Here is a 16,295-nt window from a genome sequence, read left to right on the forward strand (position 1 = left end):
CCTATATTCTCGTTGTCTCTTACTGTGAAAAAAGGCAACAATAAAGCAAACGCTTAGCGGCTCCTGAATCTGCATTTGGGCCAGGCTTGCAGGGATGGCTCACCTCTGCCCTCACAGCTCTAGCTGGTGTGGCTTGACTGGGTCTGGGGATCCCTTTCCAGGATGGCACACACGCACATAGTTGACAGTGTCGCTGGCTGTCTGCTAGGATGTTGGCCACGCACAGCTTCTCCCAGTGGGTCTCGCCTCAGGGCTGCTTGGGCTTCCTCACGGCGTGGCCGCTGGATCCAAGGAGTGCCCAAGGAAGTGGAAGTTGCCCACCTCAGGGCCTGGGCCCACGCACTGGCACAGCATCATTTCTGCTCCGTTCTGTTGGTCAAAGGGGTCACAGAGGGACTTCCCTGGTGGCCCAGTGGTAAATAATCCGCCTTCCAACGCAGGGGACGCAGGTTCAATCCCTGGTCAGGGAGCTAAGATCCCACATGCCGCAGAGCAACTAAGCCCGCGCACCACAACTGCTGTGCCCACGCGCCTCAACTAGAGTGCCTGCGTGCTGCAAACTACAGAGCCCACACACTCTGGAGCCTGCGGGCCACAGCTACGGAGTCCACGCACTCTGGAGCCCGCGCGCCACAACTAGAGAGAGAAAACCCACGCGCCACAACTAGAGAGAAGCCGGCATGCCACAACGAAGAGCCCGCGTGCCACAACGAAAGGTCCTGCGTGCCGCAGCCAAGACACAATGCAGCCAAAAAAAATTTTTTTAAAAAAAGAAAGAGAGAGAAAGGTGTCACAGAGCCTACCCAGAGTCAAGGGGGGGCAGGATGCGCGGTCCCCCTGCTCTCAGTGGGAGGGGTGTGGGAGAACCTGCGGCCCCCTTTAGCCACTGCCATGTGGCCGTCACACTAACAGACCCCTCCTCCCCTGTGACCTCCCTCTAGCCCTGACGGCCGCTGCAGGACGAGGCAAGCTGGAGGTCTGCGAGCTGCTGCTGGAGCGTGGAGCCGCCGCGTCTCGGGCTAACAGGAGAGGCGTCCCTCCGTTGTTCTGCGCGGCACGCCAGGGGCATTGGCAGGTACCTGGGGGACCCCGAGCGCTTCAGAAACAGTGAATGGGATGGAGTTCGCTACTTCCCGTCTCCCCTGCTGGGCCCTGTCTTCTTCACGTTCTTGGCTTCTGCTTGTGCCGTGAGCACTGCTGTGTCAAGGCAGACCTTTGACAGGCTAGCACAGTCAGCCACGTTGGCTGGTAACTGGGAGCAAGGCCGGCAACCAGGTCAGAGACCCACAGCTGCTTCCCCGTAACCGGGGAGGGGACGTGGAGCGGGAGCACCCCGTCCCGACAGCAGAAGACTTGCTGTAACACAGCGGCTGCTGTGGTTGTGCAACGCACTTGTCCGGCAGGCTTGGGGGAAGAGTGGCCTTGTTGTGCTCCTTGGGAGGGGAAGCCTTTTCCCTCTGGTCCTGCACTGTGATTCAGGCTGGTTTCTTTTACAAGGAGCGACGCATCATTGCTTTTAGTTTAATTAAGGGAGCAAGGGGTCCTTGATAGCAGTGGTTCAGTCATTTATTCCTTCATTTTGTAAACAGTGACCGTGTATCTACCCCATGCCCGGCACCAGCTTACACACAGCTGCAGACAGACAGATGGATTTCACCATCATGTCCGTTATTGAAGGAATTTTCTAGACCCAAGTTCACAGCATGGAGTCGCAACCCTTCCGATTCCTGCTGGCTCTGCTGGTAGGAGCTGTGAGGGTGCCCCACCGAGATTCTGGCTTTTCTCCTTCCCATTTCTAAGAGCTTGGTTTGTACCGGCCACTCCCTGTCACTCTCACAAGTCCTTGCGATGCCCTAGCTAATAATCCTCTCTCGTGTTCGCCGTGTTCCCTAAGTCATGCGGAAGTCTGGAGACACTTGTTAGTGTGTCAAGAACAAGAGAGCAGTGGGAATACGCCACCTTCTGCTGTGGTGGCAATAAAAGAAGCGTGGTGCCAGAGGGAGAGAGGCTGGACCACAACCCCCTGGACAGAGCAGTTCCCTCCAGGATGGTCATTGTAGGAGTCGCCTCTCCGGGTGGTTTTTCCCCTTCTCACCGTGTACTGTTTAAAGGCATAACCTGGAGGCTGAAACTCCTCCAGGAAGCTTTGCTAAAAATCACCTGCTATGAAGGTCCCCCCGTCCTGAGCCTCGGGAAGCAGACTGCTGAGGGGAGGGGGTGGGTGAGTGTTGTCGCATCCGTTGCCCGTGCCGTGCCCTCCTGCTGCAGGAACGAGGTGTCAGCGCCGCCGCGGGGCCGTGGCTGTCGTGCGCCCCCTTTAGTTCTGCTCAGCTCCCCACGTGCCCGTAGTGGCTGTCCTGTCATCACTTGACTGTGCTTGGAATCCTCCCTCCTCCAAACTTCTGCCTGTGTGTGCATGTTTTATAGACATAGTAATGAATTAGGCTTGTGTAAGAGAAGATGTATTTGGGAGAAGAGTCTGTTCAAAGGAATACAGCAGAAAGATTTTCCAGGCCCCGTGGATCACACGGCTTACAGGGGTTTTCAAAAAGAGGAGAGTCCTTTCATTACTCTGAAAGGTGGAAAAACCGTCCCGGGTAGAGAGCACGTGATTTAAGGGGCAGCAGGAAGTGTGTAATCCCGCGTGTTTCTTTCAGATCGTTAGGCTGCTGTTGGACCGTGGCTGTGACGTGAACCTAAGTGACAAGCAGGGCCGGACGCCCCTCATGGTGGCTGCTTGTGAAGGGCACTTGAGCACCGTGGAATTTCTCCTTTCGAAAGGTAGCCGCACTGCCCTCCCCCGCGTGCGGTTCTCTTGGATGGACAAGGGCAAGAGCTTTGGCAGACTCGTTTAGTACTTTCTGATTTTGTTTTTTTTTGTTGTTGTCTTTGTTTTGTTTTTGAAAAAAATCTTTTTGTTAAGTGTTCTTGTCATGGACATTTTTTAACTTGCACACAAGTAGAGGGAATAGGGATACATCCCACGTACCCTTTACTCAGCTGCAGCAGGGATGGTCATTTCACCCTCGGCTTCACATGCGGGTGTGAAAGGGTCTGCCTCTGGCCTTGTCTTTCCACGCTCACGTTCTGTGAATGGGCTTCTCTTTCAGGTGCCGCCCTTTCTTCTCTGGACAAAGAGGGTCTGTCGGCATTAAGCTGGGCTTGTCTGAAAGGGCACAGGGCTGTGGTCCAGTTCCTGGTGGAGGAAGGAGCCAAGATCGACCAGACGGACAAGAACGGCCGCAGCCCCCTGGACCTGGCCGCCTTCTACGGCGATGCGGAGACCGTAGGTACCGCGGCGGCCACGCTCCCCACCTGTGCCAGGCGTCTGGGCCGCGTGGAAACTCGGGAGCTGAGCCATCCCCAAGTGTGCATGACGCTGGCCCCGTGTGGCCGGGGCGTGCGTGTGTGCTGTGGGGTGGCTTTCGTTTTCCTCTAATTCTGTGGCATGCGGTCTATTCCAGAACTGGGGTAAAGATTTTAATAGACTCTAAAGGCTTAAAATTCCATGGTTACAAGCTGCATGCACGTACGTGAATATGTGTACACACGTGCATATGTCGTTTTATTTTCTTACAATTTCCATGTAAATAGAATGCCTGTATAGATCATTTAAAAATCACTTTTATATATGTGAGAAATTACTAATCAAATAATCAGTTGGTTTGTTTTTAAATCGATGTGGCTTTGTCTGGAAATAATAGAAAATGCTTTGGGCACTGTCTTTATCTCTTTGCCAAAGGCCTAAGTCTCATTGAGGAATGAAGGGATAAAACCTTAATAAACTAAAAACCACAAGATGTCTTTCAGGGTAAAAACCACTTTGTCAGTGTCCATATCCCAGGCACCAAGCAGGTGCTGGAGGAATGTTCATTTCTCCTTGCGAATTACCATTTATGAATCGTTACGTGTGCCTAAGGAGAGGACTAGCTAGACAGACAGGTGCTGTATTGCTGGGGGCTGTGGACCTTGGAGCAGAAGCCATCCCTACCCTGCACGTCTGTGCCTGATGGTTTTACAAGGCAGTGATGTTACAGTTAAATAGTTTAAATTTCTTGGACATTATAAACTGTACTTAAATGTCGATTTTCAGAAACAGCTATTTAACTAAACCTCACATCTCCACACTTTTCTTTTTCAGCTTATGTTACATTACCAGATCCTGTAGTTTATCAACATTAGGGAAGAGTGAAGGATCTTAGCATTCTAAGTGTCTTTTAAAAAAAATTTTGGTAAAAACACATAACACAAAATTTACCATCGTAACCATTCCTAGGTGAAGAGTTCAGTAGTGTTACATACATTTCACATCGTTGTGCAGCCAAAGTCCAGGTTTTTTTTGTCTTGTAAAACTGAAACTGCACCCATTAAACAGCAAGGCCTCATTATCCCCTGCTCCCGGCAACCACCTTTCTACTTTCCATCTCTGTGAATGACAGCTCTAGGTCCCTGAATACAAGTGGAATCATACAATATTGTCGTTTTGTGACTGACTTATTTCACTTGGCATGATGTCTTCTAGGTTCATCCATGTTATAGCATACGTCAGGATGTCCTTTTTTTTAAGGCTGAATAATATTCCATTTATGTATTTACCACATTTTGTTAATCCATTCATCCATCATTGGGCACTTGGGTTGCTTCCACCTCTTGGCTATTATGAATAGTGCTGTTACGAACATGGGTGTGCACATATCTCTTTGAGAGCCTGCAAAGTTTTCGAGATCTATCCATTCTTTTGGATAGATACCCAGATGTAAGATTGCCCAATCGAGGAGTAATTCTGTTTTTAATTTTTTGAGGAAGCTCCATGCTGCATCCATAGTGGGTGCATCATTGTACATTCCCACCAACAGTGCACACGGCCACCTGTTTCTCCACACCCTCCCCAGCACTTATTTTCTGTTTCGTTCCTTTTTTTGATAGCAGCCATCCTAACAGTTAATAGCTTGTTGTGGTTTTGATTTGCAGTTCCCTAGTGATGATGAGCATCTTCTGACATGCTTATTGGCTATTTGTATATCACCTTTGGAAAAATATCCATTCAGATCCTTTGCCTATTTTTTAAATTTTATTGAAGTATAGTTGATTTACAATGTGTTAATTTCTGCTATACAGCAAAGCAACTCAGTTACACACACACACACACACACACATATATATATATATATTCTTTTTCATATTCTTTTCCATTATGGCTTATCACAGCCTTTGCCTATTTTTAAATTGGGTTTTTGAGGTTTTTGTTGTTGAGTTGTAGGAGTTCTTTATATATTCTGGATATTAATCCCTCTAGTGTCATTTTGAACAGCTGGTGGACTGATAGGATCTAACAGATCCACATGAAAATCTAAGCAGGCTACAGACTTTTCCAGTGAATAGGGCAGTTTTAGTGGCCAGCATGGTTTTTCCTGTTGTTCTCTGTTTAGTCCAAGTGACAGCTACTTTACCACATCAAGTCAGTCTTTGTACTGTGGTCTCAAATTTGCCATCTTTGCGGTGCCCGTATCCAGGTCTCTTTCCTGAGCCTTAAAGTGAGTTATCATCGGGTCCCGTTGATCCTGATCTTCCCAGCTTCTGTACCCAGGCTGTGTGGAGCTGAGTGTTTCTGAAGTGCCATTGCCGTAACCTGCCAGCACGTTGGAGCTATGGCAGAAGTCTGCCTCCTAAGTAATTGGAGATGAAAAGCTGACAGTATCTCGTCTCTGTGGCCTGGGAAGTGGGGTGAGACAGACAGGTGATAGCGTGCGTGTACTGTCTGTGATCTGTGGGTGCACAGACACACGTCCTGCCCTGGGAACATCCACCTGCCTGTCTCATTGCCAACATCAAAATCACTTTAGCAGAGCGGGTTTGAGCTGTGGATTGCAGCTCCTCTGCTCTGTTCTATGTCAGCTTCATTTCCCTTCTAGGATCCCGTTAGGCCAGAAGCATCTGCGACCAGAGTGAAGCTAAGACCGCCAGCTCCTAAACTAAACCGGCTGCAGCGTTGGGCCAGGTGAGGGCTCCTGTTACCCGTGCCCTCAGGGCCTGTGTCTCCCTTTTGCAGGTTCTGTACCTGGTCGACAAGGGGGCCGTGATCGAGCACGTGGACCACAGCGGCATGCGGCCCTTGGACAGAGCCATCGGTTGTCGAAACACATCTGTAGTGATTACACTGCTGAGAAAAGGAGCCAAGTTAGGTCAGTAAACTCTGCAGCTCACCAGCAAGAGGGAGGGAAGCTTCAGATTTTAGAGTACGCGAGGTACCGTACTCACCTGCTCCCCGGTTAAGAAGTAAGATATCAGGTGTATGGAGATTTTTTTTTGTCCCTCGCTAAGGCTCAGTTAATCACAGTCATTCAGAGTGTGTAAAAGACTCATATTATGACAGCCCACGTGCGCAGAAAGCAGAGGCCAGTGTTGAAGGCCAGCCCAGCCCTGGGGGAGCTGGGGGTGCGTGGGAGCCACAGGGGAGCAGTTCCGGGGGCCTCTGTGGGGAGGGCCCGAGGGCGGGTGGGCCAGAGCTGGAGGGTGGTCGTAATGAGCAGCCGAGCGCGAGGACTGCTGTTCGGGACGTGGCGCTAGTCCGCTGGGAAGGGCAGTGGCAACCCTAGCACAGGTTCTGGGAGGGAGAGTTCTCGGGACTCACTGGAGACGAGACGGGGTGACTTGAGGGTAATGTCAGGGGCCGGAGCTCTGAGGAGGCTGGAACACGGCACAGGGTTCAGCGTGCGGGGAAGAGCGCCCCATATGGCACTGTCTTTTCTGGTTTCACGTCAGACCTTTGGCTGCCAGCAGTTCTGGGGAGGGGTCTGCGATGAAGGTGGTGAAATGACATTATTAAGCAGCTCATGGTATCAGGAGCTATTCTGAGCAGTTTCGTGTTTTAACTTATCTCATCCTCACCTACCCTATAAGTAGGGAATGATGAAAGCATCATGTTACAGAGGAGGAACCCCAGGCCTGAAGATGGTGAATAGCTCCCCTGAGGTCATAGTGAACGGCAGGTCACCTTGAACCTGAGTCCGACTCCTGAGGCCGTGCCCCTAAGCGTTGCTCCCTGTGCGTGTACAGAAGAGGCTTAGACAGAGGTTGTGGCTGTGCCGTCAGCCGGGAGAGAAGGAGACACAGGCGGGAGCAGGGAGGCCGGGGGCGGGGATGGTGGGAGGAGGGCAGCAGGGCCAGAGCTGGCGTCTCAGAGTGGATTTGGTGGTGACTCTGCAGCGAGTGTGAGAGATGCTGAGAAGCCTCGCCTCCACCTGCGCGTGGTCCTGACAGCGCTGCAGGGAACTAAAGAGATGATTGGGAAGCAAATCCCCATAGAAAGGAGGGGTGGCTCGTGGCTGCGCTGATGCTTGCGTGTCCCAGTACTCTTGTCCCCCCAAGTGACAGGGTGTGCGGGGTGCAGCTCCCCGCTAAATGCTCCCTTCCCTTCGCTGTATTGTCATGTGGGGCCTGCAGGACACGCCGCAGTGTCCTCTGCAGCTGGGTTCCCTGCTGTTTGTGGGCTTAGCTGTGACGGGGCCACCGAAGCATTGAGCTCCTTCGCTCCAAGCCCACTGGAATGCCTCTGAACGCATGTTTATTTTGCAGGAAATGCTGCTTGGGCGATGGCTACTTCCAAACCTGATATTCTGATTATACTTTTACAGAAATTGATGGAGGAAGGAAACTTGATGTACAAAGTAAGTGGTGTCGCCCTTTTCTTGTGATCCTGTAACAACCTATGAGCAGCCTCTTAGTTTGCGGTATAATGGATGTAGCTGTGCTACTGCACAGAATGCGTAGAGCTCAGCTAATAGAAGTTCTGGGAAGCGCTAACCTAGCCTCGTGCCCAGGCTTTGATATCCTCACAGCAGAATCTTCAAGGTGGAAAGCACTGCTCTTTGTGTTTGAGAACCAGTATTTCTGAACGAATCCGTGGGGCTGTGACTGTGACTTACAGCCTGAAGCCTTGATACGAAGGCAGAGGTGCCTCTTGTTTAACAGGCACACCCTACAGGAAATTCCTTGGTGCTTGGAATCATGAGACATGGGAAAGGAACACTCAGGAGACATTTTCAGAAGAAAGGAATCATGAAATCTCCCAAGCCTTTATTATCTTAATTTTAACGTCTGTAAGCTTCTGGAATTTGAAACTGTTTCTGGAGAGGTTTTTACTTAAAATAGTCAAGTAATAGATAATACTCAGTGACTCAGGAGGTGGAATTAATTTCTTTCTCATTTTCCCTTAGAAATGGAAAGGCAATTTAAAGATTAGTAAATTTGACTTTAAAAATGTTCATACTAAGACATGCAGTTTAGATCAGAGGGTAGTACACTTCATCTGGAAAGAGTCAGGTAGTAACCATGTCAGGCTTTGCTCTGTGGTCCCTGTCACAGCCCTCTAGCTTTGCTCTTGTGGCACAGACGCAGCCAAGATAACACACAGACAAATGAGCCAGGCCGTGTCCCAGTCAAACTGTGTTTGTAGAAACAGGTGGCAGGCCGGGTTTGGCCCAGAAACTGTAGTTTGCCAACCCCGAGTTTAGAGAGATGCTCAGGCCATTTCCATAGGTCATTTTTCTTTCCAGGTCTGTGATTAGACAGAATTAAAAGATGATGAAAACAAAAAAACTACATCATGACCATTTTAATCCTTTTTGGCATGAAGCTGCTGTACTTTCTATGTTTTAGTTTTTCCTTTTTTTTTTTTTAATAACAACAAATAAATAGGCATATAGCATGACCCAGCAGGGTTCCTGGCCTGGAATCAGTTTGAAATTGAGGTCAGAGTGTGTATTGTTGTGGCTTTGAAGTGGTTTTAATATGAATTTTGGTAGGCAATTATTAGCCATTTTCGACAGACTTCATACCTGCTGTGCAACAGAACCAACAGAGCAAATGGATTTCTTTAGCTTTGAAAATGACGTGCAGTGCTGTGCTGAGTTTTAAAGCCTGTGCTTTAGTTCCTCTTAAAAGAAAAATTATCATTCTACAGCAGCTCTAGGTTTATCCACAAGACTACTTGCCTTAGGGACGGCGTGGTTTTTCCATTTGATTTCTGTTACACTCTGCATTAAAGTATCTTTAGATGAGAGATCATTCATGAAATGGTTGTCAAAAATATGTAACAGAGAAGATAATCTGATGTTTTAAGATTGATGGTTATGGGTTTGGCAGTTTCCAGATCCCTTCCTGTAAACCCAGCTCTGGTTGCAGACGCCTAGGCAGACAGTGAAGCTGCGTGTCCAGGCCAGTTAGTGGACCGGTTCTGGCTGTGGCTTGTCCTCATTAGGATCTTTATTCATCTTGGAGCCTCTGGAAACGATAAATTTCTCTCATTTTTGAATCCTAGAAAGGGAAGATGAAAGAGGCAGCCCAGAGGTACCAGTATGCCTTAAGGAAGTTTCCTCGAGAAGGATTCGGAGAGGACATGAGACCGTTCAATGAGCTAAGGGTTTCCCTCTATCTCAATTTGTCTCGCTGCCGAAGAAAAACAAATGTAAGCCGGGCCCCTTATTCCAGTCCTTTGGCTGTTCTCACAGTGGTGAAGGCCTGCCCTTCTACAGACCAAATCATGAGACCTCCTGTCTGGTTTGTTTTCACTTTTCTGTGAACGTGGCGCATGAGGAGCTGCTTGTCTGGGGTGACCATCATTAGATCACAGCACCACCCACCTCCCAAGGTGCTGAGAGAGTGCACATGGACGTAGTTTCTCTGCCTCCGTGATGACAAGCACATGCAAACTGCTCCTCCACCCCTGCCCAACTGCACGCTGCCAGCACTGTCACGAGCAGCTGTCCCCAGATTCAGAAGGAAAGGGCATCATTGTAAAGTCCAACACAAATGTGTTATAATCAGCTTAGTGTTATTATGTTTGCTCAGAGGGTAAGCCAGGAACTGGTTAATTTGTAATTAATTGTAGTTAACTCACAGTTAACTTGTAACTAGATTTGTTTCAGTACCAATTTCTTTCTTAGTTTTTTATTTTTTTTATTTTAAGTAGAAGCCTAGTGCTTTTTTTTTTAAGTTGTTGTTTTTTTTTTAATTTAATTAATTAATTAATTATTTTTTGGCTGTGTTGGGTCTTCGTTTCTGTGAGGGCTTTCTCTAGTTGCGGCAAGTGGGGGCCACTCTTCATCGCGGTGCGCGGGCGCCTCACTATCGCAGCCTCTCTTGTTGCGGAGCACAGGCTCCAGACGCGCAGGCTCAGTAATTGTGGCTCACGGGCCTAGTTGCTCCACGGCATGTGGGATCTTCCCAGACCAGGGCTCGAACCCGTGTCCCCTGCATTAGCAGGCAGATTCTCAACCACTGCGCCACCTGGGAAGCCCCCCCCCCTTTTTTTTTTTTAAACTTCATCCTCCCTCCACCAAATCTGTGACCTGCCTGCTTCTGCGCCCACGTACTCTGCCCGCCTTCCTGCTGCAGGTGCTGCAGTGTCCGGGCCCGCTGAGGCTCCCCCTCCCCCCGGGGGTGGGCTCCCATCAGCCCTCGCCTCTGCTGCGCTGCTTCCACCACCGTTCTCTCTCTCTCTCTCCTGAGTCACCGATTTTTGCTTCTCTGTGGGATTCTTCTTGTAAGAACATTAATAAGCTGTAACTGTCTCCTAACTTCACAACAAAAAAACCTACCTTCCCCTTCATCTCGCTCCAATTGTGTCCCAATTCTCTACTAACCTCTAGAGCAAAACTCTTATTAAAAGGTTGCCTGTAATCATGTTTCAGTGCTGCTTCTGACTTGTGTATTTAAATATTGATACCAGGACTTCGGCATGGCAGAAGAATTTGCTTCCAAGGCTCTCGAGTTGAAACCAAAGTCCTATGAAGCCTTTTACGCCAGAGCAAGAGCAAAGAGGAGCAGCAGGTACCGTCTGGGGTTGGACATGTGACCATGACTAGAGAAGCCTGCTTGTCTTTCTCTGACATCAAAGCTGCTGCTTTGACTTCGGGGGCTTCTGATTCATGAGCATCACTCAGTGCCTCTCCTCCCTTTTAATACTGAACAGGTAGCTTCCAGAAGGCGCAGCAATGGCTATCATTAGCAGTGGCTAAACGTTTATTTTCTCCAGACATCTCAGTAACTATCCCCACAGCTGACATGTACTGCAGCATAAAGTTCCTAGCTTAGTTCATGTTATCAGTGAGACCGCCGACTACAGACACCGGGAGGCGGCGGCGGGGAGGCTGGGTGGAGTCTATCGGTCTTGAGTTGTAGGTGGACGTGGTGAAAGGGATGGGGAAGGTGACCTTAAGAGGATTCTGACCCCCACTGCTTTCTGCCTGCGCTCACCCCAGCCCAGTGGTCTTTAATAGAGACAGCAGGGCCCCAGAGCCACTCAGGTCTGCGTTAGAGTTCAGCGCTCCCACCTAGCCGAGGAACTCCAAGCTCGTTCCGTGGCTTCCGTCCACGCCGTGAGTGTGCAAAACTCACTCAGCTACCTTCTCTTTTCTTTTAGCAGAGCTGCTTTATGAACAGTTACGTTCAGAGCTTGTTCTTACATGGCCTGTAATTATATCGTCTCTTTTAATACAAAGGCAGTTCACGGCCGCTCTGGCTGACTTGCGGGAAGCCGTGAAGCTCTGTCCCACCAACCAGGAGATCAGGAGGCTCCTGGCGCGCGTAGAAGAGGAATGCAAGCAGCTCCAGAGGAGCCAGCAGCAGAAGCAGCAGTGCCCGCCGCCAGCGCCCCCCGCCGACTCGGACCACGAGGAGGACGCCCCGACCCCCGGCCTGAACGACCACTTTCATCTTGAGGAGGCTGAGGAGGAGGAGACCTCTCCACAGGAAGAATCCGTTCCCCTCGCTCCCAGGCCCCAGCCGCCCTCCTCTGCCCCCTCCCCATACATCCGAAACCTTCAAGAAGGGCTCCAGTCCAAAATGAGGCCGGTATCGCCACAGAATCGGCCGGGGATGAGCAAGCCCCCGAGGGAGCCGGTTGCTCAGCCGGGGTTGAGGGTGCAGCCCACCAAGCAGGCGCAGATCGTGAAGACCAGCCAGCACCTGGGTTCTGGGCAAGCTGGCGTGAGAAATGCTAGCTCGAAAACGCAGGTCTCTTCGCAGAATCCTCCCCCGAGTCCCATGCCTGGAAGACTCTCTGCCACCCCCGCTGCCGGAAGCAGAAACCAGCATGTGGAGGGAACAGGCACCTTCACTGCGGGAGCAGCTTCTGGCCACTCGGGAGATCGGCTGGGGCCCAGCCCCAGCGTCCAGCTGCAGCCCAGTGACGGTGACGCTGCGTATCCTTTACCGAGTAAGATAAAAACTGCAGAGAGGCTTCTGTCTCGCGCCACCGTGGCTGTGGACGTAGCCCCTCTGAACCCAGGCGGGCCTGTGAGCTGCAGCGACGTGCGGCACCCGGCTTCCCTCACCAGCTCAGGCTCTTCCGGTTCCCCGTCGAGCAGCATCAAGATGTCAAGTTCAACCAGTAGTTTGGCTTCAAGCAGCAGTTTTTCAGAGGGCTTCAAGGTCCAAGGACCAGATGCTCGAATAAAAGACAAGGTTGGTAGCCAGGCTCCGAGTGGCCCAGCTGAGCACAGGCCGCGCAGCACTCCGTTCATGGGCATCATGGATAAGACCGCGAGGTTCCAGCAGCAGAGCCACCCTCCCAGCCGCGCCTGGCACTGCGCGGTGCCAGAGGGGCTGCCGACGAACACGCCTTCCGCGGCTGGCGCGCAGGCGTCACACTCTGAGAAGCCCTCTCTCAAACAAGCAGGAGGATACGGTAGCCAAGCCAAAACCCGTTCTGTGTCTACTCTGGGTGGAGGGGTCCACAACGGGGCCCAGGGGAAGGAGCTAGAAGAAAAGAAGTGCCAAATTCCAGTCCACTGTCAAGACAGCCGGATAACTAAGACTGTTTCTCATGCGTGTCAGGAAAGTCTCTCTAAACAGCAGCCTCACATCAGCAGTGAAGCCCACAGGAGTCACCTCCCTTCAGCAAAACCAAAGCGATCATTCATAGAATCAAATGTGTGAGCCGTAAGAGAGACCCATTTGTAGTATTTGGAAAACAGTGTGTTGGCTCCTGGTAGTAATTAAATGGTTGTTTGTGAGAAAAATTACTCTTTAGTCATATATTTATTTTTCCCTTGGGGGTGGATCAGATGCCATTGATATATTGAAAATGTGGGATTAAATTTCTTTGATAAATAGATAGAAGTCACCAGAAATAAGAATGCTAACCAGAATTGAAAACTACAACTAGTTATGCCTATTAAGTTAAAAATTTAAGACAGCCAAGAAGACATTAACTCATGCTTCTCTTTTGAAATTGTTTGGTTTTTATCACTTTTCTCCTAGCCTTTGCTATGTGGTAAGATCATATTATTTTTTAGATAATGTAAATGTCTAGTGATAAGTTTAACTCATGACATAATATCCAAGTGATGTGTTTTGGAAAAGATGGAATTTTCAAGTTAACAGTTCCAATGAGTCAAATCTTAATTTATATATATATGCACGTACACATACAGTTGACCCTTGAACAACATGGGACTTAGGGGCGCCGATCCCCTGTATAGTCAAAAGTGTACAGTGTAACTTTTAGTCGGCCCTATGGAGGGTTCCACATCCTCGTATTCAACCAACCGTGGATCATGTAGTATGTATTGACCGGGGAAAAGAAAATCCATGTATAAGTGGACCTGTACAATTCAAACGTTTGTTGTTCAAGGGTCAGTGTGTATGTGCGTGTGTGTGTGTGTGTATATATATATATAAATAAATTCTAGCTAAATGTTACTATACATGTTACATGGCTGACTTTTGTTCTTTAAAATACAAGAACATCCAAGTATTGTTCCCTTTATAGCAGTTCCCTTAAAAAGATTAAACACTTATTTCTGTGTTATGGTTCCTTTTTTTGAAACTATATTCCCGCTTCAAGGTGTTTTTAATATTTGGAAACAGTATAAACCATTTGGAATCATGATTGGTGGTTAAGTTGAATTTGGGCTAAAATACTAAGAATACAGCATTCTCGGTGACATGTAAATTAGCTCTCAGTTGGTTCCCAAACTGCTTTTATCAATGATAGCACTCCTGGAACAAGCCTTCCAAGGTCCTCTAATGACAATATTTAATTTGGATACTTAAGGTGTGGCTGTTTATTGCTTTCGTTTTATTATACAGTCATTACTTTATAGCCACATGTTGTATATATCATATAGCCAAGTTGTATTCAGACTTGTAAATATAACAACTATTTCAAGTAATCTTAAAGTCATATATTTGCATGTTCTTTTTAAGCTTCGTCCATGCTGGTTATTGCACTGAACGATAATATATATGGCATGTTAACAGTATACCAGTAACAGCACTTTATCTCATTTATATGAACACCTTTGAGGTGCTACTTAAGTCCAAACTGATGTATTATTCATTTGTAAAGATAAGGTACAGGAGTGAACCTTGATTTAAAGGTATTTTTATATGAAAATGGTGTGCTATTGGAGGATGTTAAAATACTAGTTTGAGAGAGGTGGGAGTGTATTTGTTTTGTATGTTGGGATGTGAAATTTATTTTCTAGAATTGGAGAGAAGGAAGTTCTATATTTACAGAATGTTTTAAAAATGAATAGTTGTAATGAAGTCCCTGTGAGCATCATTATGGTTTTGTATGAATAGGACTCTTCTGGTGTCATTCTTCATTTGTTCCTGAGTGTGTACAGTGTACTTTGTACAGCTTTATCAGTCTTTTTTTAGAGGCGTTTCATGAGTTCTGCTATAACTACTATGGCTTATTTATTGTTTATTGTTTTAATATTTGTGGAAGTCTTACTCTTTTGTTATGTAGTTTTGTTTCTGCACAACTACTGTACTTTTCCATATGGAATAAAGACAATTAATAGAATTTGTTTTGCATTAAATGAAACAATGGCTAAGTAGAGAAGATCCTGATGTCAGCTATCTGCCTTGCTTAAATCCTGAGTGATTTTGCTATCCTAAAGAAGTGGAAAGCCTGTTTTTCAGTAATACTACAAATACATATTTAATTTTATTTAATAATTTCAGAACAAGGGTAATGGCTTCTAGAAATCCCAAAACATTCCAGGGTCAAAATTAGTCTTTTTGCCTGAAATGAGAAGAACGCATAAAGAGCATTGTATACTTTTCTGTTCGGAAATCCTGGTGTGTGGTTTTAGTGGCAACAGGGTATCTTCAGTGTTTAACTCTCACTTTGGCGATACATACACTGAACACTATGCCAGTGTGAAAGTTTGTTCTTCACATTTCTGTTATCTTTGAGTTAAAAGTGTTTGAGACTGAAATATGTGGTTATAAAGACAAAGTAGTATGAATGAGTGTGAACATTAAACTGTGGTATTGTGATAAAATCCTGGCTTGGAATCTTAAGCCTAAGCAACTTCAGGTTATTGTGTGGTTACTGCTATTACTAGCAAGGCCAAGTAAAGTATTTTCAGTCTCTCTTGAAAGCCATATATTTAAACTAAAGGTAAAAAACAAAAGACTGGGTAGGAGGGGAAAACTCTATTAATAGATCATTCTTATTGGATGACTTCCTGTGATGCTGCCAGTGTGACTATTAGTAGAATTTATTATGCATTACCTTATGATTTTGATTGATTGATAGATTCTTAGTAAGGGTATTTGGTCCAGTTACCCCGGGAAGTGCAGTCTCCTTGGGATGCTGCTGGTCAGTGCTGAGGACCGGGCAGTGGGCAGGCAGCTGAGGGCTGCTGCTGCCTAGTGCTGCACGGATGGTGGCCCCCAGGAGTGCAGAGGGGCCGTGTGGTGTCCTTTCCTACGGGGGAGTTTGGATTTGGTTTATTTAGTTTTTTGTTTGCTTGTGTTTGTGGGAAGTAGCAGCTTAGCTTTGGTTTGTTTGTATATAAAAACAGATGCGCTTCACTTTCGTAAATTGGCATCTTAGTTTTCAGCTATCTCACAAGAAACTATCCTAGTGAAACGTAAAAAAGAAAATCACCTTCTTTAACACATTTAGCAAATAACCAACCTTTTACTGTGTTTTCTATCAATGACTTAAGTGACTTCAGTGATTTTCAATAATTTTTATGTGAAAACCAGCCAGGCTTCTTTGGAAAATAAGTCTATTATTTTATCAGAACAAAAGGTATCTGGTCCAATGGTGGGCTCTATCAATTTTACCCAGTCTTTTGTTAGAATTACATTAGCATACTTCCTCTATAGAATACAATAGAAAAACACCTTCTAGAACATGTTCCCATCCTTTTTTTGTCCTCATGAGTAAGAATGTGAGCAGCATGTGTAGTATGAAAAAAAAAAAACTTCTAGAATCACGTATTGTGAATCCCAGCTGTGACACAAAGGAAATAAAATTCAGTAATAAT

General features: G+C 47.4%; 1 protein-coding gene across 6 annotated transcripts in view; it reads left to right on the forward strand.

Annotated features, from left to right (window-relative positions):
• Window positions 1-13,709, forward strand: part of TANC1 (tetratricopeptide repeat, ankyrin repeat and coiled-coil containing 1) — a 251,103-nt gene extending 237,394 nt beyond the window's left edge. For all 6 annotated transcript variants that reach the window (XM_057551173.1, XM_057551172.1, XM_057551176.1 and 3 more), the window contains 8 exons: window positions 942-1,075; window positions 2,658-2,781; window positions 3,111-3,286; window positions 6,050-6,182; window positions 7,576-7,667; window positions 9,320-9,466; window positions 10,730-10,830; window positions 11,502-13,709. In XM_057551173.1, the coding sequence (XP_057407156.1) occupies window positions 942-1,075; window positions 2,658-2,781; window positions 3,111-3,286; window positions 6,050-6,182; window positions 7,576-7,667; window positions 9,320-9,466; window positions 10,730-10,830; window positions 11,502-12,939 (2,345 nt within the window). In that variant the 3' untranslated portion in view covers window positions 12,940-13,709. The remainder of the gene's footprint in view (window positions 1-941; window positions 1,076-2,657; window positions 2,782-3,110; window positions 3,287-6,049; window positions 6,183-7,575; window positions 7,668-9,319; window positions 9,467-10,729; window positions 10,831-11,501) is intronic.
• Window positions 13,710-16,295: the final 2,586 nt, after the last annotated feature.

The sequence above is a fragment of the Balaenoptera acutorostrata genome, chromosome 8, assembly GCF_949987535.1.
Source record: "Balaenoptera acutorostrata chromosome 8, mBalAcu1.1, whole genome shotgun sequence".
Taxonomy (NCBI): domain Eukaryota; kingdom Metazoa; phylum Chordata; class Mammalia; order Artiodactyla; family Balaenopteridae; genus Balaenoptera; species Balaenoptera acutorostrata.